The following is a 24,645-nucleotide window of genomic DNA, read 5'->3' on the forward strand; positions in this document are numbered from 1 at the left end:
AGGGCTTTGTGGTAGACTTGCATTAGCAGGGATGGCTCCAGGTGAGGGCTTCGTGGTAGACATGCATGAGCAGGGATGGCTCAGGGTGAGGGCTTCGTGGTAGACATGCCTGAGCAGGGATGGCTCCAGGTGAGGGCTTCGTGGTGGACATACATGAGCAGGGATGGCTCCAGGTGAGGGCTTCGTGGTAGGCATGCATGAGCAGGGGTGGCTCCAAGCGAGGGCTTCGTGGTAGACATGCATGAGCAGGGATGGATCCAGGTGAGGGCTTCGTGCTAGACATACATGAGCAGGGATGGCTCCAGGTGAGGGCTTTATGGTAGACATGTATGAGCAGGGATGCCTCCAGGCGAGGGCTTCGTGGTAGACATGCATGAGCAGACATGACTACAGGTGCGGGCGTAAATATCACTGGTAGACATTCATGAGCAGTGCTTCGTGGTAGACATGGCTCCAGGTAAGGGCTTCGTGGTAGACATGCATGAGCAGGGGTGGCTCCAGGTGAGGGATTCATGCTAGACATCCATGAGCAGGGATGGCTCCAGGTGAGGGCTTTATGGTAGACATGCATTAGCAGGGATGGCTCAAGGTGAGGGCTTCGTGGTAGACATGCATGAGCAGGGGTGGCTCCAGGTGAGGGCTTCGTGGTGGACATGCATGAGCAGGGGTGGGTTCCAGGTGAGGGCTTCGTAGTAGACATGCATGAGCAGGGATGGCTCCAGGTGAGGGCTTCCTGGTAGACATGCCTGAGCAGGGATGGCTCCAGGTGAGTGCTTTGTGGTGGACATACATGAGCAGGGATGGCTGCAGGTGAGGGCTTTGTGGTAGACATGCATGAGCAGGGGTGGCTCCAGGCGAGGGCTTCGTAGTAGACATGCATGAGCAGGGATGGATCCAGGTGAGGGCTTCGTGCTAGACATACATGAGCAGGGATGGCTCCAGGTGAGGGCTTTATGGTAGACATGCATGAGCAGGGATGGCTCCAGGCGAGGGCTTCGTGGTAGACATGCATGAGCAGTGATGGCTCCAGGTGAGGGCTTAAATATCACTGGTAGTCATGCATGAGCAGGGATGGCTCCAGGTGAGGGCTTCATGCCCTTAGTCGTTTTTTTGCAGTTGGGGGACTGAGTATGCAAGCAAACCCAGAATACTCTCACAAAAACAAGCAACAACACCAGGTAAGTCATAAGACTATTCGTGCTGATGGTTGCACTGAAGAAGACTGCGCAGTAGTGGGTGCAATGATGAGTTTCAGGGTCAGAATTGGGTCTGCCCGGTGGAGGTTTCGGGTCCCTGTTTCAGAACATATGGCCCCATAGCGTGCTTGAAGCTGGATGAGTGGAACCCTCTTTAGGAGACCCATGATTTGAAAAATAACAGATCCAAGTAGTGGCCATCAGCCGGCAGGCCGCCCAGCAGTGGCCTGCAGCCAATGAGGAGGCCATCAGCCACGCAGCCACCAGCGGCACCAGAGCCATGAAGATGCACCTCTCATTCTTAAAGACCACTTGACAGGCAAGTGAGGTAGAAAAGGACCTCACGTACCAAAGAATCCGAAAAGAACACAAACGAGCCAGCAGAAATGCTGGCGGTCTCAGAGCATGAACCTCTAGCGAAAGCAGCAGTAGTGGCTCAAACCAGAGTGGCCGGGATACGCCCTGACGGTACATCCCCAAGGACGTAGTGCAGGTCTATGAAGTGGGGAAGGATATTTTTGGCTGGTTTGAAGCGCTCAAGAATGAACAGCAGAGACTGTTTAGTTTGATGGGATATCGGAGCTTGGTAAAAGTCACAAGCGCCAATTACAGGTCTGCATTTAGTCAAATATTTTGGGGTCACCCAGCGAGGGGTTGCCGTCATGTACAGACTGTGTGAGCATGTTACAGGTGAACCTGTGAGTTCAGCTTTGAATCAAGACAGTTGTTCACACTGCTCTTTCCTGATCTCGTCCTCTGCATACTTGGATCAGCTGTGATCGTAGATGCATGACCCTATATGGTCACATTCATATCCCCCCCATTTTTCTATAGGGATAAGGTCTCGCTGCAGAGTTACCAGGGGGCATCTGCTAGGCTCATCCCATAACCTCTGAAATTGATCAAAGTTGCCACCAAACTCTGGGGCACATCACAGTCGGCTGTACGGGCTTAGTCACACAGGGAAAAGGGGTACACTGTGTACCCTAACCTTAAGTAGCTTAGGGTCCCTTGGAAGCACATCTACAACTGTGTCCTGACTCCATGGGCTATCCGCCGTGTGAGGAATTCGACCATCTGCACGGTGGGTGCGCGCTCGCCTGGTTTTTTAAAATTTTTTAAATGAAATTGAATGATGGTAGATCAACATCTGGAAAATGTGTGGGGCTAATCTGCACACATTTTTCTATGCTTACCGCACAACATACCTGTGTACTCTGGCTTCAGGCTCCGGGCCCCTGTCATATTTATTTGGAATATGACAGGCAGGAGTGCATTAAGGCATCTCTGAAGGGAGCCGGGGGGGAGGGGGGGGGCAAAACCTTCTTCCGGCCATGACCAGCCTAATTAACTATAAAAGGCTACATGAATCCGCCCGATCCTTTGTTAGCTGCTGGTGGCAGCCTTGCACACTAATCAGAGTTAAAACAAGCAGGCCCATGGGAGGCCTGGTGGCAGGACTGACAAAAGACAGGGAAACCCAACAACCTTTGATTTGCACTGTGACAACCTGAAACCAGCTCCCGCCTCTGAATATCAAAAAAAGTGACCTGTCTTGTCTTGGACGGCTGCTTACGTAGTCATCCCCACAGGGGGACCCCATTCAGAAGGTACAAGTATGTGGTTTAACTGCAGGCGACCAAATGTCCGGTCTCGCCGCAGCTTGAAGGGAGACCTGCTGCTTTAATCAGGAACCAGAGAGAGCTCAATTAACCAGAGAGACCCTTTGATCCACAGCAGACAGAAAGATGGGTGGGACTTGTATTACATGTTTTCACCCCTTTACGTTCCTGTTACAAAGAACTCTAGTTATGATCACATGCATACAGGAGATTGTTGGTGGGGACGCAGGATTGGTCCATTAAGGTAGGCTTAGCCTACACCAATCACAGGGACCCATTTGGCTTTAAATGAGGGTTGAGCCCGTCTTTTAGCATATCATCTGAAGACTTCACAAGGATTAACAAGGAGGACTCATTTGGACCTGGCTGAAGGTACAGTCTGCCTTACAGCTTCCGTCAATTAAGGAAGGCCAGGATTTCCAAAGAGGGAAGCAAGATCCCTCCCCTAAACATCTCCCAGGGAACGGAGGGAGCTACCGGACTCAGAGGACCCTCCAGCAGCTCCAGAACTGGTACCCAGCCAGCACAGATCATGCCCTGCTAGGCTCTGCAGCAAGCTTCCTAGGTGGGAAGTCCTGGAGAGTCTCTGAACCAAACCAAGGGCAAAGCCATTGCCTGCACACTCTCCTCAGCTTTGGGCCGTCCGCCTTAAAGGATGAAACGAGCCCAGCGAAGAAGCTAGGAGGAGTGCATCAACAAGCATCAACCAGCGTCCACCTTAAAGGACATTTTCGAGCCAGTTGAGCCCCTCGAGCTGCAACCGACTGCACCGCTGACTGTTGTCATGCCGTAGTCACTAACCTCGTCATCAATCCCTTGACCGCCTGATACCCGGGGCTGTCTCCCATATTGAGCTCTGTCACAGGAGCTGCAAAGTGCCCTGAAACTGACTCAACCCTGTCGAGCACCAAGAACCTCAACAGGCACAAGTTACATTGTGGTTCTTTCCCCCTGATCCTTCTCTGAAGGCCCTTAGTGACGTTTTATGACCCATTACTCCCTTTGTGTTGAAACCAAGTATCCTTGAACATTGTGATTAATTACTTTACTGACTGCCCTCCTGTCAGTATGCAGAGTGCATCCCCTTTCCTTCTTGAAACTGTCTGTCCTCCACATTCCCATACAGGGTGGGTTGCATTTTGTAGTGTGCTTGAACTGTCTGTTGTGATAATGATAAAGTAGATATTTTTATGCAACCTTGACTGGACAGTTCCTTTCATCGTTGGGTAATTGTGTTTTCGCTGTGTTGCAACTAACCAACGACCCACGACCTTGCGGAGATAAGCCTGCCGTTCCGTCCATGTTATCATAATTGGAAGAGGAGGTTTATAATTTAATTTTGATATTGATGTTGATATTTTATTTGTATCACGCTCGTACACAAGTGTTTGGTGGTGTAAAAGATCAGGATTCAGGGGGTGTAGAAGATCAGGATGCAGGGGGCGTATAAGATCAGGATGCAGAGGGTGTAGAAGATCAGGATGCAGGGGGAGTATAAGATCAGGATGCAGGGGGTGTAGAAGATCAGGATGCAGAGGTTGGAAGATCAGGATGCACAGATTGTAGAAGATCAGGATGCAGGGGGTTGTTGAAGATCAGGATGCAGGGGATATAGAAGATCAGGATGCACAGGGTGTAGAAGATCAGGATGCAAGAGGTGTAGAAGATTAGGATGCATGGGGTGTAGAAGATCAGGATGCAAGAGGTGTAGAAGATCAGGATGCAGGGGGTGTAGACGATCAGGATGCAAGGGGGGTAGAAGATCAGGATGCATGGGGTGTAGAAGATCAGGATGCAGGGGTGTAGAAGATCAGGATGCAGGGGGCGCAGAAGATCAGGATGCAGGGGGCGCAGAAGATAGGAAGCAGGGGGTGTAGAAGATCAGGATGCGGGGTGCAGAAGATCGGGATGCAGGAGGTGTAGAAGATCAGGATGCAGGGGGTGTAGAAGATCAGGGTGCAGGGGGTGGAAGATCAGGATGCAGAGGTTGGAAGATCAGGATGCACAGATTGTAGAAGATCAGGATGCAGGGGGTTGTTGAAGATCAGGATGCAGGGGGTGTAGAAGATCAGGATGCAGAGGTTGGAAGATCAGGATGCACGGATTGTAGAAGATCAGGATGCAGGGGGTTGTAGAAGATCAGGATGCAGGGGGTGTAGAAGATCAGGATGCGGGGTGCAGAAGATCGGGATGCAGGGGGTGTAGAAGATCAGGATGCAGGGGGTTGTAGAAGATCAGGATGCAGGGGGTGGAAGATCAGGATGCACGGATTGTAGAAGATCGGGATGCAGGGGGTGTAGAAGATCAGGATGCAGGGGGTGTAGAAGATCAGGATGCAGGGGGTGTAGAAGATCGGGATGCAGGGGGTGTAGAAGATCAGGATGCAGGGGGTGTAGAAGATCAGGATGCAGGGGGTGGAAGATCAGGATGCAGGGGGTGTAGAAGATCAGGATGCAGGGGGTGTAGAAGATCAGGATGCAGGGGGTTGTAGAAGATCAGGATGCAGGGGGTGTAGAAGATCAGGATGCAGGGGGTGGAAGATCAGGATGCAGGGGGTTGTAGAAGATCAGGATGCAGGGGGTGTAGAAGATCAGGATGCAGGGGGTGGAAGATCAGGATGCAGGGGGAGGAAGATCAGGATGCAGGGGGCGTAGAAGATCAGGATGCAGGGGGTGTGGAAGGTGAGGGTGCAGGGGGTGTAGAAGATCAGGATGGAGGGATTGTCGAAGATCAGGATGCAGGGGGTGTAGAAGATCAGGATGCAGGGGGCGTGGAATGTCAGGATGCAGGGGGCGTAGAAGATCGGGATGCAGGGGGTGTGGAAGGTGAGGGTGCAGGGGGTCTGGAAGGTGAGGGTGCAGGGTTTGTAGAAAATCAGGATGTAGGGGGTGTAGAAAATCAGGATGCAGAGAGTGTTTGTGAAAGAGAAGGTGGTAAATACTAGTGCTTAAATTCAACAGGAGTGTGTTTCACAGCTGGAGTCATGGGATGGTCAAGCATTGGGAGGATAGCTCATGGGCAACGTGTTCGCCTTGAAAGCAAGACGACACAGAGCAACACAAGTTCGATTTCAGGGTCCGCGCTTAGAATCCTCTGGGTATTAAACATGTTATAAATAACCTATCACACTGCGCATTTGAAGACATATGTGTTCACCATATCTATAATGGTTCCTGCATGTAGCGGCCAGTCTAAACTGGCCACCTTCCATCAGTTGAATTTGGGAGGCGCGTGGTTGAACCCTGCTCCAGTAATATGTATCCACTAAATGAGAGTCACACATGGAAATAAATAGTGATGAGCCATGCTGATATTGCAGGGCTATTGACCGCCCAATTACCAATCCTCTTGAACTGGTTTTGTCGCAGGTTTTGATGCAGGGACGCATTCTCCAGCTCGCAGCTGTCCAGATCTCGGATGCGGGAACCTACTCCTGTGTGGCGGTAAATGTGGCAGGCGAGGACCGTCGAGACTTCACCCTGCAGGTGTATTGTGAGTACGGCAATGTGACCATGTGATCATAGCATGCGTTCCGGGGTAAAAGACCTTACCACGGAAATCAAATAACCAATGCAGACTTTGGACATGTCATGTGTTATTTGCCTGTTCTGTGGATTGTGTGTCCTCTGATAGGAACAGAAGTGTTGTGCAATCGCTTAAAGGACCTGCATTAACAGGTGCGTTTGATGAGTGGAGGGATGTGAGTAGACACATCTTCCTTGGAGGGGATGAATCTGGACTAAACCTGTCTTTCGACTACGTTTCCAGTATTCTCCAGAGTATGTGTCTGCTAGTGGCCCTTGCCTGCCACCTCTTGCGTGATTATCACATGCAGTGCCAGTCAGATATTTCTCCTTTGTTGCCATGTACCAATGCAGTGGCCGGGAAAAGAGTGGCGAAGAGTGGCGAAGACTGCCTTTAGCGTCTCTCCTTGATTTCGTTCCTCCAGTCAGAGGTTAGGTTCTTCAGGACCTCAAGTGGTAGGTGAACTGCCAGAGGTTCACAAAAGTGACAGGAGATGGAAGCAGGCAGTACAACATTCTACAGGGGTATTCCATGTAGCTTTCATGCCTTGGCTGGGGGTGCGGAAATGACGTTTAGTGGCCCGCCAGCCCGAGCTTTGGTAGGCCCGAGCAAAGCGAGGGCCTCAGCTCAGGCTGTAGGTCGTTAAACGCCATGTCGGCCCCCTAGCCGGGGCATGAAAGCTATTTGTGTTGTGTAGTGCCTGTCTGATGTGAAGTAGCTTGTGATGTCACGTGGAATGTTGATGAGTGAATAATGGAATGTTCTCAGTGAGAGTTCTGAGTGGTGGCATTTACAGCTGGCCTGCCTGGGTGATGGGAGCCGGTGTTGTCCTAGCTATTGTCCTCCATGTATATCTTGTATGTCTTCATGTGGAACTGTAACTAAGACGCTGGAATAAACGTACATGAAGTTATCCTAAAGAGCCTTTTATTCACAATCGTGCCCAGGAAAAGCCGATTGTGATTGGACAATCTGCCTTTCCCGGGTGCAAATTTGTAATGTCTTTTGGAAGGTTTACTATAGAGCGTTGCACATGTCGCGTTTTGGCCATTTTGAAGTGCCTTGTTTTGTCAGCCTGGGCCCGTCTCGTGGAGCATCCTTTGGATTCTGGTGAGCTCATTTGTGAGTTGCTTGTCCTTGGAGGGAAAATGGTTCCATTTTGGGTAGTTATGCAGCTGTTGGCTCCCAAACTTGAATCTAACCCGAAGCCTCACGCAGGAATTGTGAATGCTGTCGGCTTTCATGTGGAGTTTGCAGAAAAAAAAGGAACTGGTCCTTGTGGCTGGTTCTCCAAGCAGGCGCTGTGAGTCACCGTCCAACTCTGGAATATATCTTGATGAGTCGATGAGTCTTTTTTGAGTTACAAAATCTGTTAGATTCAAATTGTGGCTGCAGGTAATCCTTTGTGTGCAACTTGTCTGAGATTCTTAAAATACACTCGCAGAAATGGTGGGTGATTTACTGTATGGCACCCGGCCAGATTGCCAGCATTGAAACCTTTGGCCCCACTGAACACTGGATGGATGAAGAGGTAATTTATCAATTTATGGTTGTGCTCTTTTATAAGACCTTCAGTCTAGGCGAGTGGAGTGCTTCACTAGCTGCAACATTTCCTGGGGGACTAAATGTATTTCCTTGGTGGCTGACCCCAAGCTATCTCTTTCACATCTGCCCTCTGTGGCAGGTCAGAAGAGGACGCCAGCACTGAGATGGCACCCTCACTGGCCCTACCAGAAATCTGACAAACTAAGGTCCGGAGAATGGCTCCCTTCTCCTGATGGTCTGCTGGTCTTCTTTATAGAGTTTGTCTTAATATGAAGTCACTGGTCACTTGCTGTCCCATCTCTTTTAAATCTCTCACAAGGGTTTTGGCTTTTCCCCTAAGTTTGTGAACTGTCCTCCACGAGTACCTACCTCCATGAGTCCTTTCTTGAACTTTGGTTGTTTGATCCCGGCTGTTGTGCCTGGGGTATTATACTCTCTTAGGTGGGGTATCTTTTCAGGGTAATTAAAGTTCCTCCTTCTTAGCTGTGGTATCTACTGTGTATCTTTTATCTCATCGGCTTCTCTTGCCTTCACTTCGTGGTATTTTCTCTCTTCCCACGATAGTGTTACCCCTGTTTTAATGTACTTGTTCCCTGGTGTACTCAGGCATCTCCATCTCAGATTATTATTATTCAAGTTCATCAATTTTACTGGGACAAGTTTCCTTCAATTTTATATTCAGGCTTTCGTCAATTTCACTGGGACAAGTTTCTTTTAATTCATAACGAGTCCCCTGTGGCCCCGCGGTCCTTCGTTCTCCCCGTTACCTCTATCCTTACTGGGGAAAGTCTCTGAGACCTGCAGTCTCTCGCAGCCATTCTTTTCCTTCAACTTCTTTGTCGGATCACTCTCGCCGGTGTCCTGTCGTCGTTCCACTCGGCACCCTGGTATTCCTTCTGCTACTTGGATGGTTTGCTGCACTCTTAACCGTGTGGTGTCGGCGTAGTTGGTTGGGAAGCCTGCCCACCACAGAGTCGCCATGGTCATGCCACCACCCATGCCTGGGTTCTCCTTCTCTTGGCCTTTTTCTGCCTCTTTCTGCGTGTACATGCTGGTTTTCCAGCATCTGTCTCTTAGGTTCAGAGTCGATCTGAACGTCGCGGGCTATGCGACTCTGCTCAGCTCTGCCTCCATCAGGTGTTACGCTTACACGGGGCCTCCTCTGCTGGTGTATGCGTCTCTCTTCATCCTTCATTCAGTATGTCCTCTCTCTTCATTCTCCTTGTCGCAGTCAATTGTGGGTTTTCTTTTAAAGAGAGAGCCTCTTTCTTGATGTAAATGGCATACTTTATTCTCGTCTTCAGACAATGTTCTGAATGTGGTTGTGCTTTGCATATCAGATCGTCCCGCGCATGCCATCACAGGGGATTGCTTAGGGATTTCCTTAGTGGAACGGGAGTCTTTGTCCCCTAAAGGAGAGTCTCTGCCAGTGAGGTCTCACTTGCCCAGAACCCTAGGGAGGGCCTTGCAGGTAGGCTCACGTACCTTGCCTCAAAAGGGGAGGCTCCCCCGTGGGGAGAAGGGACAAATTCCCTCTATTCATCACACCTCCCAACCCTTTCCCATTGTCCTTTGCGCACATCCTCCCATTCAATTGGCCAGATGAAAGTGGTATTACTGTGCTCCCCCTTTTAAGCAAGGTCCTTCAGGGTGGGCTTTCCTGGGCAGCGGGTGAAGGCCAGAGGCTAGGGGGGGACAGCTTTTGCCTGTTTGCCACATCTCCCATGGCTTGTGGTGCCCTTCTTCCACCCGGCCTTCTGATGACAGGGACTGCTTATCAACCAGATATGGGGCATTTCCTTTAAATTCCCCACCACTAATCACTGCCGCGCATCTATTCATAGATGTGTCACTTTACACCTGTGCTCCCACACTGTGATTTTGCTCTCAGGTGTTCTACCTGTGATTTTGCTACTAGCTGTCCCCCCCACCCTGTCATTTTGCTCCTGGATGTCCCCACTGTGATTTACCCATAGGTGTCCTCACTTTGATTTTGATCCTCGTTGTCCCCACTGAGACTATGCCCCTATGAGCCCCCCCCTGTGATTTTGCTCCTGGGTGTCCCCCCTGTGATTTTGATCCTCAGTGTCCCCCTTATGAGTCCCCGCTGATACTTTGTTGCTAGGAGTCCCCATTGTGATTTTTCTCCGAGGTGTCCCCCCTGGGATTTTGCTCCTGGGTATCCCCACTGTCATTTGCTTATAGGTGTCCCCCCTGTGATTTTGATTCTCGGTGTACACACTGTTGATTTGCTCCTAAGAGACCCCCCCTGGGATTTTTGCTCCTGGCTATCCCCACTGGGATTTGCCTATAGGTGTCCCCACTGTGCTTTTGATCCGGTGTACCTACTGTGAATTTGCTCCAAGAGTTCCCACTGTGATTTTGCTCTGAGTTGTCTCCCTGGGAATTTGCTCCTGGGTATCCCACTGTGAGTTGCCTATAGGTGTCCCTACTGTGATTTTGATCCGGAGTACCTACTGTGAATTTGCTCATAGGTGTCCCCACTGTGATATTGCTCTACGTTGTCCCCCCCTGGGATTTTGCTCCTGGGTATCCCCACTGTGATTTGCCTATAGGTGTCCTCACTGTGATTTTCATCCGGTGTACCTACAGTCCCTTCTGCTGGAACTTCACTGGGTCGAGGAGGAGGGCCACGCTAGGGCTTGAGGGGCTGAATAACGTAACGTTGTCCTGGGAGTTGGCGTTAGAGGGGCCTCCCTTCTGCTTTCTAACCCCCTGTCTCCTTCTCTTCCAGTGCCGCCGAGCATCCTGGGGGAGGAGCTGAACACCTCCGTCATTGTGGACCAGTCCATCACCCTGCAGTGTGAGACTCACGCCATCCCACCCCCCACTCTGACCTGGCTGAAAGATGGGCGCCCCCTCCTGCAGAGAGTGGGCACACACATCACAGAGGATGGCAGTTTCCTCCAGGTGAGGGCTACTGGGGAACGAAGAAGAACAAACGAAAAAAAGAGATGAAGGCCGGAGGAGGAACATGAGAAGAGAAAGGAAAAGGGAATCTCAGGGAAGAGTGAAAAAAACAGAAGAAGGAGAGGGGGAACCAGGACGATGAAGACAGGGGAAGAGAAGAATTAGAGGAAGGAAGAAAAGGAAGAGAGTAAAGAGAAGCAGAGTATGATCAACACACAGCCCGGGGGGGGGGGGAAGGATGAGGAAAAGACAAAGGGTAAAGGATGCTAGGCAGAAAGAATGGGCGAATAAACAGACATGGGAGAGAAAGAAAGAGGGGAGGCAGGGGTAGAGAGAGAGAGAAAGAGAGCGAGAGAGGTATGAACAAGCAGAGGGGACAATGAGAAAGGGGAGAGGGCGAGAGTGAAAGTGACAAATAAAGAAAATAAAAGAATCAGAAAAAAGACAAAGGAATGGGAAACAGATGAAATACCAAAAGGTGTCAAGAAAGAAGTGGACACATTTAAAAAGGAAAAGCAACGAAAATGAGGGTGAAAAGGTAAGACAGGTGAGAGAAAGAGGCGGAGCCAGAAATGTAGATACAACCATGCATGGAGGGAAACAAGAGAGCAGAAAAGCAACAGTCCATCTTACATGGAGGACAGGAAACTCAACACATGCACGGCAGAACAAAGAAAAAGCAACAGTATCTAACATGGAGGACAGGGAACTCAACACATGCATGGCAGAACAAAGAAAAGCAACAGTCGATCTAACATGGAGGACAGGGAAGTCAACACATGCACGGCAGAACAAAGAAAAAGCAACAGTCTATCTAACATGGAGGACAGGGAACTCAACACATGCATGGCAGAACAAAGAAAAGCAACAGTCGATCTAACATGGAGGACAGGGAAGTCAACACATGCACGGCAGAACAAAGAAAAAGCAACAGTCTATCTAACATGGAGGACAGGGAACTCAATACATGCACGGCAGAACAAAGAAAAGCAACAGTCGATCTAACATGGAGGATGGGGAAGTCAACACATGCACGGCAGAACAAAGATAGGGAGAAAAGGACATAAAGCCAAGTGAGTGGAAAAGGGTAAAAGGCAGAGGAAGAAACCTGGGTGAGAGTCAGGGTCCGGGTGCACGAATGTGACATCTTGAATGTAGGATTGTTCATGCCATGGGTGGTGCACACCTCACTCTAGCGGCAGCTCGCGTGACACCCTAACTTTCACTTTCACCCCCAACAGATTGAGCGGGCCAAGGTGCGCGACGCAGGACTCTACACCTGCGAGGCGTCCAACAACGCAGGCCGGTCCGAGAAGCACTACCAGCTGCACGTCTGGGGTGAGAGGCCGCCAGAGAGCTCGGGGGAGTGGAGGGGGGGTGCGCCCGACCAAAGAGGGTGGGCACGCGTGGGGCTAAGGGGCACTTCCGCCCGCATGGGCCTCACTATCCAACTACACAGACCTTCACAATCTTTGGCCAGGTTCAAACATTCCCCCCAGGTGTCTGCGTTCTACCCCTTCATGCTTCACAGGTGTCTGCTTTCTACCCCCTCATGCTTCACAGGTGTCTGCTTTCTACCCCCTACATGATTCACTGGTATCCGATGTCTATGTCTTCATGCTTCCCAGGTCTTTCTACCCCTTCATGCTTCCCAGGTGTCCGCTTTCTACCCCCTTCATGCTTCCCAGGTCTTTCTACCCCTTCATGCTTCCCAGGTGTCCACTTTCTACCCCCTTCATGCTTCCCAGGTATCTGCTTTCTACCCCTTCATGCTTCCCAGGTGTCCACTCTCTACCCCCTCATGCTTCCCAGATGGCTGCTTTCTACCCCCTTCATGCTTCCCAGGTATCCACTTTCTACTCCCTTCATGCTTCCCAGGTGTCCGCTTTCTACCACCTTCATGCTTCCCAGGTGTCCACTTTCTATCCCCTTCATGCTTCCCAGGTTTCCGCTTTCTATCCCCTTCATGCTTCCTAGGTGTCCGCTTTCTACCCCCTTCATGCTTCCCAAGTGGTTGATTTCTACCCCCTTCATGCTTCCCAGGTGGCCGCTTTCTACCCCCTTCATGCTTCCCAGGTGGCCGCTTTTTACCCCCTTCATGCTTCCCAGGTGCCCGTTTTCTACCCCCTTCATGCCCAGGTGTCCACTTTCTACCCTTTCATGCTTCCCAGATGTCCGCTTTCTACCCCCTTTATGCTTCCCAGGTGTCCACTTTCTACCCGCTTCATGCTTCCAGGTATTCTCTTCCTACCCCTCTTATGCTTCCAGGTGTCAGTTTTCTACCCCCTTCATGCTTCCCAGGTGTCTGCTTTCTACCCCCTTCATGCTTCCTAGGTGTCCTCTTACTACCCCTTCATGCTTCCAGGTATCCGCTTTCTACCCCCTTCATACTTCCCATGTTTCTGCTTTCTACCCCCTTCATGCTTTCCAGGTGTGAGTAATTCGACCATCCGTACGGTGGGTGTGCGCTCACCTGGGCTTTTTTTCAAATTTTATTATGAGGGTAGGTCAACCTCTGGAAAATGTGCGGGGTAAATCTGCACACATTTTGCTATGCTCGCCGCACGACATACACATAGACCTGTGTACTCTGGGTGAACACAGCCTACAGGCTCAGTCCTCCCTGTCACATTTAGTTGGAACGTGACACCCAGGAGTACATCAAGGCATCTCAAACGCGCGACGGAAAAACCTTCACCTGCCATGGCCAGCCTAATTAAATAACAAGGGCTCCATGGATCCACCCTATCCTTTGTTGGCCTTGTAGGAATGGTGGCAGCAATTAAGCATAATTAGCATACTAATAGAGTATGCTTCAAACAGGCCCACAGGGGGCCTAGCTGCTGAGGCTAACAAAAGACAAGAACACCCCCAACAACCTTAGATATGCACTGTGTCAACCTAAAGCCAGCTCCTGCCCCTCAGTATCAAGGGCAGTGCAGTGTTGTGTCCGGTACATGTCTTTACAGTAGTCACCCCTCCAGGGGGACCCCATTCAGAGGGTAGGAGTATGTGATTTGATGGAGACAGAAATTCTGTTCTCGCCACAACTTCAAGGGAGACCTGTGCTTTAATCAGGAGCCACAGGGAGCTCCATTAACTAGAGAGACTCTTTGATCCACAGACAGGAAGATGGGTCGGACTTAGTATTACATTACATGTTTTCACCCCATTACCTTTTCTGTTGCAAAGTACTCTGGTTATGACCTCACGCATAACAGAAGATTGTTGGTGGGGACCCCGGATTGGCTTATTAAGGTAGGCTTAGCCTGCACCAATCACTGGCGGGGGCATTTGGCTTTAAAAGAGGGTTAGCCCCTCTTTTGGCAGATCATCTGAAGACTTGCAAGGAGTAACAAGAAGAACTCCTTTGGACCCGGGGTGAAGGTACAGTCTCCCTTACATCTCCCGCCAGTGAAGGAAGGCCTTCATTTCCAAGAGGGAAGCAAGATCCCTCCCCTAAATATCTCCCAGGGAACAGAGGGAGATACTGAATCCAGAGGACCCTCCAGCAGCTCGAGGACCAGTACCCTGCCAACACACAGCATGCCCTGTTAGGCTCTGTAAACAAGCTTCCTAGGTGGGAAGTGCCAGAGAGTCTCTGAACCAAACCAAGGACAAGGCCGCTGCCTGCAACACTCACCTCAGCTTTGGGCCGCGTGCCTTAAAGGACGACACAAGCCCAGTGAAGAAGCTAGGAGGAGTGTATCTACAAGCATAAACCAGCGTCTGCCTTAAAGGACATTTTCCAGGCAGTCGATTTCCTCGAGCTGCAACCGACTGCATCGCTGACTGTTTTGAAGCCTCGCCATGGTTAATTCCGGATGTCGGTAAATGCCCTTCAAGGCACTTCTCCCAGCTTCTTCAAGGTGCTAATGTCCTTTAATGCGGATGGCCCAGAGCTGTGCCTTGTTCTTGGTTGTTGGGTCAGAGACCTTCTGGCACTTCCCACCTAGGAAGCTTGTTCTTCTTGCTTCTCCTTGTGAAGTCTTCAGATGATCTGCCAAAAGAGGGGTTGGCCATCTTTTAAGGCCAAATGGGCCACTGTGATTGGTGTAGGCTAAGACTACCTTATTGAATCAATCTTGGGGTCCCTACAAACAATCTTCTGTATGTGTGAGGTCAGGACCAGAGTGCTTTGCAACTGGAAAGTTAAAGGGAAAGGATGAAAACTTGTGATACTAAGTCTTACCCATCTTCTTGTCTGTTGTTGATCAAAGAGTCTCTCTGGTTATTTGATCTCTCTGAGGTTCCTGGTTAACTTCTGCATCCAGGCCCCATGTTGGCCTCTTTGGAGTACACTCTATTAGTATGTTAATTGCCACCACCAGCAGCAGGGCCTAACAAAAGAGCAGTGCGGATCCATGGAGCTTTTGTTACTTAATCAAGCTGGCCATGGCATGGGGAAGGCTGGTTTGCTCCCTTCCTGGAGATGACCTAGTGTACTCCTGGCTGTCACATGCCAACTAAATATGACAGGACGGACTGTGCCTGTAGGCTGTGTCCACCCAGAATCCACGCAGAGTACACGCCCGACTGAGGTCCTTAGTGACAGCTTCTTTGGTCCTCAGTCGGCTGGATTATTGCAACTCCCTCTTTCCAGCTCAGCCTCTGTATCTTTTTCATCGTTTGCAGCTTCTGCACTGGTACCCCATATGGTGACCATATTTCTCCTGTTCTTCGATCATTGCATTGGCCCCCAGTTCTTCAACGGGTCCAATTTAAATCACTGGTGATAGTGCACCAGGCTTTTGCATGGTTTGGGGCTGAATATCGCCAGGATACATGTTGCCCCTGGGTGCCATCTAAGGGCTCCTGTCTTCTGGTGATTCCCTGCTATCAGTTTCAGCGGGGGCGCTCTTTTTCTGTGGTGGCCGCCAAATTGTGCAATTCTTTGCCGGCCGCACTTAGAGCTACAAAAAATCTTCTTCCTTTCCGTCGATTGTTAAAAACTCATCTGTTCTCATGTTTTATCTTCTTATTAGCTGGTCTTTAAATCCTTCTGGTTTACCCTAGCACCAAGATGCTTTGGCGTGCGTGTGCTTTACAAAACTAGTTAACATAACATAACGCGTGTCTATGCGTTTGTCGTGGTGTGAGCATAGGAAAATGTGTGTGGACTAGCCGCACACATTTTCCTCATTCCATTTAATTAAACATTTTTAAAATAGCACAGGCGAGCACAGACCCCCCCGTGCGGATGGTCGAATTCCTCACAGCACCAGTTATGTCTCCCAATGCTCCGTTGCGATTTCCGCCTCCCCGCTTTAAAGCGTTTTCCCCAATCTCTCCTCTTATACCACCCACCCCAGCTCTCGCCATAGGACAGATGTCTGGGAACCCAGCCTTTTGCTGTATCATCGCCCCATCTCTCCTGGCAGTAGACTCTACTCCTCTCCTATCTCATTGCACGTACTTCTGATGGCTACTTTCCTCTGATCCCTCTTCTTATCACATCGCCATCCCATCTTTCTCTAAATCTCTGATGATCTCCCCCTTCAGGCACTCCTCTGATCTCGTCTCTTATTACAAACTCATCTGATTTTCTCATTATTACTCGAATGATTTCACCTCTTATTACACCCCCTTTGAGCTCGTCCCTTACCACACCCTGTGGGCACCTCCTCTTATTCCCCGCCATCCTCTATTCTCACTCCCTGGCACAAGCCCACCCCCCATCTCACGTACCCACTTATGTGCAGTGCACGGCTCTCATCACACAGAGGTCAATTCACCTGCGTCATCCAATCTTCTCTTAAAGAATGCACAGAGGTGGGGCGGGTGTGAGACAAGCCTTTTTAATCTGTGCCCTGCTGTTTCTCGTTACCTCCTAGTGACCCCCTCCTTCCCCTCGTCGTCGCCAGGGACCCCCTCCATCACTTCGGTACTGGAGGGGCACTCCGTCAGCCTGACCTGTGACTGCAGCGGGCTCCCTGCACCTGCCCTGACCTGGAGCAAGGACGGTAGGTGCTGTCTCATGATTGTTGGGGAACGTTGCTCCTAGCCTGTGGGATAAGAGCGCCAGGGGACCACTCCGGCGGTGATAGTGTGCGGTACAAATATCCTTTAACAGTAACATTAACATTTAGGCCACCACGGATTGCACTGAGACAGAGGTGGAGCGGGGAGGGTGGAGCGTGGAGAAGATAGGGCCATTCTGGTGGTATGTGGTTTGCCGGAGTCTTATACAGTGGTTTGGGCCCTTGCTATTGCTTTAGCTCCAGGGTATCCACTTCAGGTTGGATAGGCCTAGGGTCCTATTCTAGCTGTTCCCAAGGTTGCTGGTCAAGTTCTGGGGTTGTGTAACTGTGTCAGATTGTGGACCATGATTCCAACTGTTGATTGTGTGGTGAACTGTCCACTACTCCACCTTATGCAGGGCTGCCTCTAGTGGACACTGAGAGGCGCAGCCACACTGCGGCGGGGGGCCGGCTTCTGCAGCTGCAAGGCGCGCTGGCATCTGATGAGGGGTCCTACACCTGTGAGTGCACCAACATCGTGGGGAGCAGCCGGAGGGAGCAGCGACTGGAAGTGCACGGTGAGTTTTACATGCACGCTACTTACTGGTGGCGCAGTGGGCCCCGTTACACCGTCAATGGTCACTGGTGGCATTCTTATTCTATCTCTGGTTTCATCTCAGGGGTGAGTCTCTTACTCACCTCACGTTTGCTTGGAAAGTTGTACAACTCCTCCCAACAAAGCGTTTAAATGCACTTTTTTAGCATGGCCAGGCCCTCGTATCATATCCCAGAGCCTGAGTAACAGTCAAGATAAAGTGATACAAAGACGTTGCTTTACCGTTAGTTAGGAACACACCATGGCAAAAGGCGGCAATCAATGGTGTTGCTAGGTTTGTAAAAGATCTGGGGTTACGCTAATGTCAGGACTGTCGGGACTTGGGGCGAGCCAGCCTTTTGGTTGTAGCCCCTGAGCTTCTATCCGGGGCTACAACCAAAAGTCCTGGTGCAACAGCCCCCCAGATCCCCGACTAGCCACGCCTCGCTGCCGAGGCCCATGCGCATGTGGCGCGTTACAAAAATTGAAATAAATATATAAAATAAATAAATTAGCTGGCAGAATCCGAAGGCATGTCAAGCTTTCTGATTGGTGATGAAGGCCGTTTCTCGCTGTACTGCTCCAGGAAGGACTTTCTGAACTTTGAAGGCTGTCCGGCTCTTGATTGGCTGAACCAGCGAGGAGCAAAGCGGGTGCAGCAGGGACGTCAGTTCACCAAAATGCCAGGGGTAGCGGAAGTGATATTACATGACCCTTAACCTCTGATGACATCACATGGAGTGATGTCATCTGACCCTCCCCAAAGTGACATCACAGGAAGCGATGGAGCATGACCTTTCACCCCTTGACAAAACAGGAAGTGGCATCAGATAGCATTGTTTCTAAGTACAGTCTGAAAAGTATGGCTACAGTATCACTGTAAAGTGACATACATTGCATAGAAGAATGGATCACCATATGTTTCATTAATATCAGTGCTTATAGGCCCATATTTCCAAATAAATGTGAATGTAAGCAGGCGTCCAAAGCCAAATGATAATCATGTATTATTGTATAGCACTTATGCTTAAGTGCTTCATATAGAACAAATATACATGCAATATCCCCCAACCTGTGTTGGTACTCATTTATCAACCCCAGCAGGAAGAAATGCTGAGTTGACTTTGCCGGGAGTCGAACCTCTAGCCTGCAGATCACACACACATTGCAGCAGTTAGTGCTCTACCCACTGGGCTGTCTTACAGGCTATAGCTAACAGAAAACCAGCCACTCCAGAAACAAAGATCCACATGCTGCTGGCCACAGCCCAGGAGCCCCAAAAAAATGTGTTTTTTTCAATTTCTTTTTAGGGGTAGCAAGGGAGACCACAGGGGTAACAAGGGGGACATCAGGGGTCACATTTGCGACCCCTGGCAACCCCTAAATGACGTCCCTGCAGTGCAGTTCCTTCCACTCAGGAGTTCGCAGGTCTGTGTTGGGTGTGATATGAGGGCTGAGGGAGAAAGGCTGCTTCGATCTGCACCACTGTTTACCTTTTAAAAACCTGACTGTTAGAAGTCATAGCGGCAGTGGATTTCAGGGAAGTTGATTGGCTGCTGAGAGACGAGCAAAAGAGTGTTGGTAAATATGTGCAGGGAATTCACCCAGCTTCCTGCGTCAGTTCTTTTTATAGGCGGTTGGGCTTCTCTTGGCTCTGCCCTATTCCTCCTCACACCATTTGATGGCCGCATGAATGTTTCATTATTATGAATAAAGAGAGGATGCAGAAAAGATTACTCGGGGAAAGGGCAACATAAGCCATCTGAGGGTGACGATGTGAGTATGTGTCTGGGGGTGTGTATGGCTGGGCCAGGATGTGACGCACAGGGTTTGTTGGGGACACTCCCTTCTTCTCCACTTCGTTGCCCTGAGGCTCCCAGGACGGGGTGTATTGCTAGACGGCTGTAGGATCACGCAGCCATTTCACTTTTCGGGATGTTCTCTGCATTTTCCCATTGAAATACTGGAAATCTCTGAGACTCTGCAACGAGGCTGTGCTTACTTGCTAAACTCGGGAGCAACATTGTGCCAAAGAAAGGCGTGGCCTTCCTGTGACACGATGTTGGGCGAACAGGACAGCCGTGGCCTGGTCTGGCTGGCACCGCAAATGGAGGAAGCCAGCAAGTGAGTGGGGCTAAAAAGGCCTCACTGACCCCAAAAGGCGGCCAGAATCTCAATGAAATAACATAGCTGGAGATTTGTATAGCTGCTTAGATTCACATGCTTTGCATAGGCCGCCATCTAGTGGTTAGTTTGGGATATTACATATTGTTTTTTCGTAAAATGGGTCACCAGGGGTGTAACTGCGACACTATCCATATTCTACGTGTACTGGCACCCATGAGCTTTAATAATAATAATAATAATAATACCTATTTCTTATATAGTGCTACACACCCATGCATCTCAGAGCGCTGAAATAACGGATTACATTATTATCCCTCAGACTGGTACTCAATTTATCAACCTCGGAAAAATGAAAGGCTGAGTTGACCCTGCTGGGATTTGAACCAACCACAACAGGTAGCGCACAGCTATCAGGCGCAAGTGTTCAACCCACTATGCTATCTGACCGGAATGTCTTTAGATTATTTTTTTCTGCCACTGCGGTTGGACACAAAACACAGAGTTCTCGAGAGGAAGTGGGTGCTCGATGTACATGTGGCACATCGAACACCAAGGCCTAACCGAGGCCTACCTGCACCATTACAGACAGGCGCTGCCAGAGATCAGTGAAAGGCGCACTGTGCTGTAAAGGTTATGCAGCAGAGAGAGTGGGCGCTATAGACATACATAGAGATGTATAGTTATATATGTACATAAAGATATTTTTCTCTGGCACACACGTCTATAGAGAATGCCTTTAGCCCCCACTGTAGATACACCGACACATAATAGCTTGTCCACTTCCTGGCTGCCCAATGGAGAACAAATTCAGCATTCTGACCAATTGCGTAAACAACCCTCCCAAACCTATTTCAAAAGAAATTCCATTGGTTTGTTTGTTAAATAATCAGCCATCCAAAAGAGTATGGCTTTTAACGCACAGCCAACACGTGTTTTGACCCATTAAACATCTTCTTCAGGGCAAGTGCTCAATTTGACTCTATATTAATGTCAACAATAAACATCATCACAATCTGAAAGCTGATCTCTTAGCTAAGTAGTTTACTGCACTCACAATAAAAGGACTAACATTTCAATTGAACGCCACTTGCAAAATCTTAGATTATTTAGAAGGATGGATTCCAAGAAAGCTAATAGATTTCTCCTATTCTACCAATTAACCAGGCGGCTTAGGCCCGGCACCCTGTTACAGCTATAAAACGGCATTCTGCGTAGCAAGAACACTCAATTTAAATTCTTCCCTGGCTGCAATACAAAATGTCCCTGGAAGGACACACACAGAGTGTGCAATAATTGCCTTGCAAGCGACCACGACGACTCTTGTTGCAAAGCCTGCAGGCTTTTAAAACCAAAAATGCTGAAGGAGCATCAAACAAAAAGGTGGGAAGCCTACGTAATGCAGGCCAAAAAGAGATTGGGCAAATCTAGAGTGACACAGAAGATCAGGAAATGGGGGAAACAGAAACGGGTTCCTCACAGCCAGTCCCCAGCTCCACAGGGCTGATGTCAGGTTGTGCTGTGGAGACAACCCCTGGCATTCCAGAGTAAAACCAGATGATACTCAAACAGAACACTCGTCCGACTGATCGTCCACCACGCCGAAATTACATGGCAGTTCAACACACAGCGTGTTCAAAACACACTCCATCTCGGTGAACAAAACTAAGACGCTGATTGAACAGGGTGGGGACACACCCAAACACAGGGCTGCATCTGAACATTCAAAGAATGCACCAAAAAAAAACATGGCACTCGAATAAATGTCAAAAAGAGACGCTCCCACGCCTAAACCCCAGAAATCACTCCCATAAAGAGTGTAGGGGAACCTCATCCACGGAGGGGAAAGGCATATTTACTTCTGGCCTGCAGAAAAGGGGGCGTGCCCTATCTAGAGGGTCAGATTTTGAGGAGGAGGAAGATATTCTTCTAGACCCTCATCAGAAAGCCTTGGACAGAGCAAAGAATTAACTTCTTCATGGGAAAAATTGAATCCTTCATGGAATTCTGTGAGAAATTGCCCAGAAAGAGAAAAGGAGACCAGGGCCTGAAATAAAGCCCCAAGACACAAAGGACGGTACTCCCCCAAACTGAACAATTTCAGGAATAGGAGGAGGTGGAGCTGGTAGAAGAGCAAACCTTTTCAGATATAGATGAGATTGTGCGGGATTAAGAAGAGACAGAGTTAGACCCGGAGGACTATACTCTCCCACCCCCAGACCAGGTGAAACCCTCTACTTCATCCTCTCCCACAGAGGACCAAGTCATGTACACAGACCTTCTAAAAAGGGCTGCAAGAAGATTCAATATACAGACAGAAGAACCCCACGACGAGACAGACTTTATAGAGGATGTCCTCAAGTAGAGGAGGTCAGTCTCTCAATCCATTCCCTTGCTGAAAAATAGACGGTGGACCCAAGAATTGAGAAAAAGTATAAACCAGCCACCAGTGACCCTCTTTACATAAGGGGTCAATAAAGGGTTGACTCCCTTGTGGCGAGCTGAGCCATAAAGAGGGGCGCAGCACCCCTTTCTAAGTGCGACTATCCCCCGACAAGGAGAATAAGAAAATGTACTCATTTGGGTGGAGGATGGCCACACAAACAGCCCATGAGATCAAAATCGCCAACGCCACGGCACTCATGGCGAGATACTCTTGGCACCAATGGGATGATATAGAACAGCTCATCAGCCAGGTCACAGAACCCACAAAAACAGCCCCGCTTAAGATTATAGCCGAGGGAACAAATGTGACCAATGCAGGTATAAAAACACCCTTGATGTCGCAGACACAGCGGGAAATATAGTAGCAGGGGCTGGCCTTATAAAAAAGACAAGCATGACTCAGAGGCTCTGGTTTCAAATCCAAGAAAGGGCCAACCTAATGGACGAAGCCAGGGGCGTTGCTAGGGGGGGCTAAGGGGGCTATAGCCCCTGATCTTTTGGTTGTAGCCCCGGATAGAATCTCAGGAGCTCCAGCCAAAAGACTAGCTAGACCCCAGTCCCAACAGTTCCGACATCAGCTTAGCCCCGGGTCTTTTCCAGACCTAGAAACTCCCCTGGACGAAGCACAGCTGGATTACTGTCCAGCAGTGGATGACGCACAACAAGAGACTAAAAAACAACACGCGACCCGGAAGAGCGTAGACCAAACACCCAGCAGATCTTTCCAGCAAGGGGCATCCTTCAGAGGCAAGCAGCCCTTTCGAGCCCGATCCTACCCCCTATCAAACAGGGCATCCAAGTACACAACCAGGTGTCCCATGTTACCAAGACACCTACACTCAAGGGATTCGTGGATACTCGACTGTGCAACATCCCCGTAGAGAACGAGGACGTGGCAGAGGACACACCTCGAGAGGCTCAGCCCCACGCCGTAAAGTGACTACCCAGCAGTGGTCCCCTCCCATGCCACTCCAGTAGGGGGCAGCATAGCATCATATAGCGTGGGACCGTGGGAGGAGACAACGTCAGACAAGTGAGTATTAAGCACAGTAAAGCAGGGTTATTGCATCGAACTAATAAAGAAAGCGTGCGATCCTCATCTCAGAGCAAGAACTATATCCCAAGAACATCTGAAGGTCCTACAGGAGAAGATCCAAGCACTCACCCTGAAGGGCACAATAGATGAAGTGCCACAAAACACAGGAATATGCTCTGTTCACTTCCAAGTTCCTCAAAACACTTGACTCTGAGTCCAGTGTAGACCTAAGACCCGCAAACAAAGATGTAAAACCACATATATTCAGGACGACAACCCTCCAGGAGGTCTTACGGCTCCTAAAAGAGGTGATTTACATGACAACGTTAGATTTGAAAGATGCATACTTTCATATTCAATGTTCCCAGGTCATCGAAAGTATCTCAGATTGAAGGGTTTAAGCAAACACTACCAATTCAATGCCCTTCCTTTTTTAATTGCATCGTTACCTCGTGTATTCACCAAGGTGCTAGCAGTGGTCGCAAAAGAGCTATGCCAGTGCACCCCTACCTAGACGATTGGTTAATAACAGGAAGGAATGCACAGGAGTGCCTGGCACTCTCACAACACACAGTGAACCTGCTGCACAACCTAGACTTTGTAATCCACGAAAAGAAGTCAAGCCTCACCCCAAGCAAGGAAAAGGCATTCCTAGGGCAGTCCGAAACACACAACGCGAAAAGTGACAGCATACCCAACACCAGAAGGAGTACAGGGTTTACAATCAATCATTCCCCCTATTCAAAACAGGCCAGATGCTAACAGTCGGGAAAGTTATGAGACTTCTAGGCATGATGGCGTTGTGCATATTAATAATACCCCACGCACGTCTTGGAATGCAGTTAAGACAGCAGTGGCTAGCGGAACAATGGTCACAAAAGACAGGCGAATGGGACGCCTATTGGGATCCTCACATACTGTAGACGGAAGCATTCCAGGGTAGTCAGTGAGTAACATGAACAAAGGAAGACCCTTCATTTCACCACTGCCACATATCACAATAACAGACGCATCGCTAGCAGGATTGGGAGCACACAGTCTGCACCTCACAGCGCGGGAGAAGTGGTCAACAAGAGAGAAAAAGGCTGGAACTTCTGGCAATAAAGATGGCTCTGCTTTCCTTCCAAAATATTCTAGAAGGAAAATACATTCTCATACATACAGACAACACAGCCGCAATGTTCTATATACAAAACAGGGCGGAACTCACTCAAAGAACTGACCACTCTGGCAGAAAACATTTGGCACTGGTGCACACGGAGGAACATATCCATAAAAGCACAACATTTTCTGGGGGTTCACAACTGTCTGTCAGACTCGCTCAGCAGGGTCCTGCTACTGGAATACGAGTGAGAACTCAACACAAATACACTCAAGCGGATCTTTGCAACATGTGGTCACACAACAATAGACCTATTCTCAACAAAAGAAAACAAAAGATGCCAAGACTATGTGGCCAGGTTCCCTCAAGCACTGCACTATGGACGTGCTGGTCAGGGATATTTGCATATACTGTTCCCCCGACACCACGCATCCGCAAGATACTTCACAAGATGCACCAAGAGAGGTTTACAATGATACTCATTGCACCAATGTGAACATGACATCCATGGTACTCACACCTAATGCACAAGTCTCTATATCCACCTTTCAAGCTTCACCCAAG

The 24,645-nt window shown here is 49.5% G+C and overlaps 1 protein-coding gene across 2 annotated transcripts in view; it reads left to right on the forward strand.

Annotated features, from left to right (window-relative positions):
* HMCN2 (hemicentin 2) overlaps window positions 1-24,645 on the forward strand; it is a 936,787-nt gene that overhangs the window by 493,634 nt on the left and 418,508 nt on the right. For both annotated transcript variants that reach the window (XM_069609262.1, XM_069609261.1), the window contains 5 exons: window positions 6,187-6,310; window positions 10,644-10,819; window positions 12,061-12,157; window positions 16,654-16,782; window positions 17,199-17,357. In XM_069609262.1, coding sequence (XP_069465363.1) covers window positions 6,187-6,310; window positions 10,644-10,819; window positions 12,061-12,157; window positions 16,654-16,782; window positions 17,199-17,357 — 685 coding nt within the window. The remainder of the gene's footprint in view (window positions 1-6,186; window positions 6,311-10,643; window positions 10,820-12,060; window positions 12,158-16,653; window positions 16,783-17,198; window positions 17,358-24,645) is intronic.

Source organism: Ambystoma mexicanum, chromosome 8, assembly GCF_040938575.1.
Source record: "Ambystoma mexicanum isolate Mex_15411 chromosome 8, UKY_AmexF1_1, whole genome shotgun sequence".
In the NCBI taxonomy this organism is placed as follows: Eukaryota; Metazoa; Chordata; class Amphibia; order Caudata; family Ambystomatidae; genus Ambystoma; species Ambystoma mexicanum.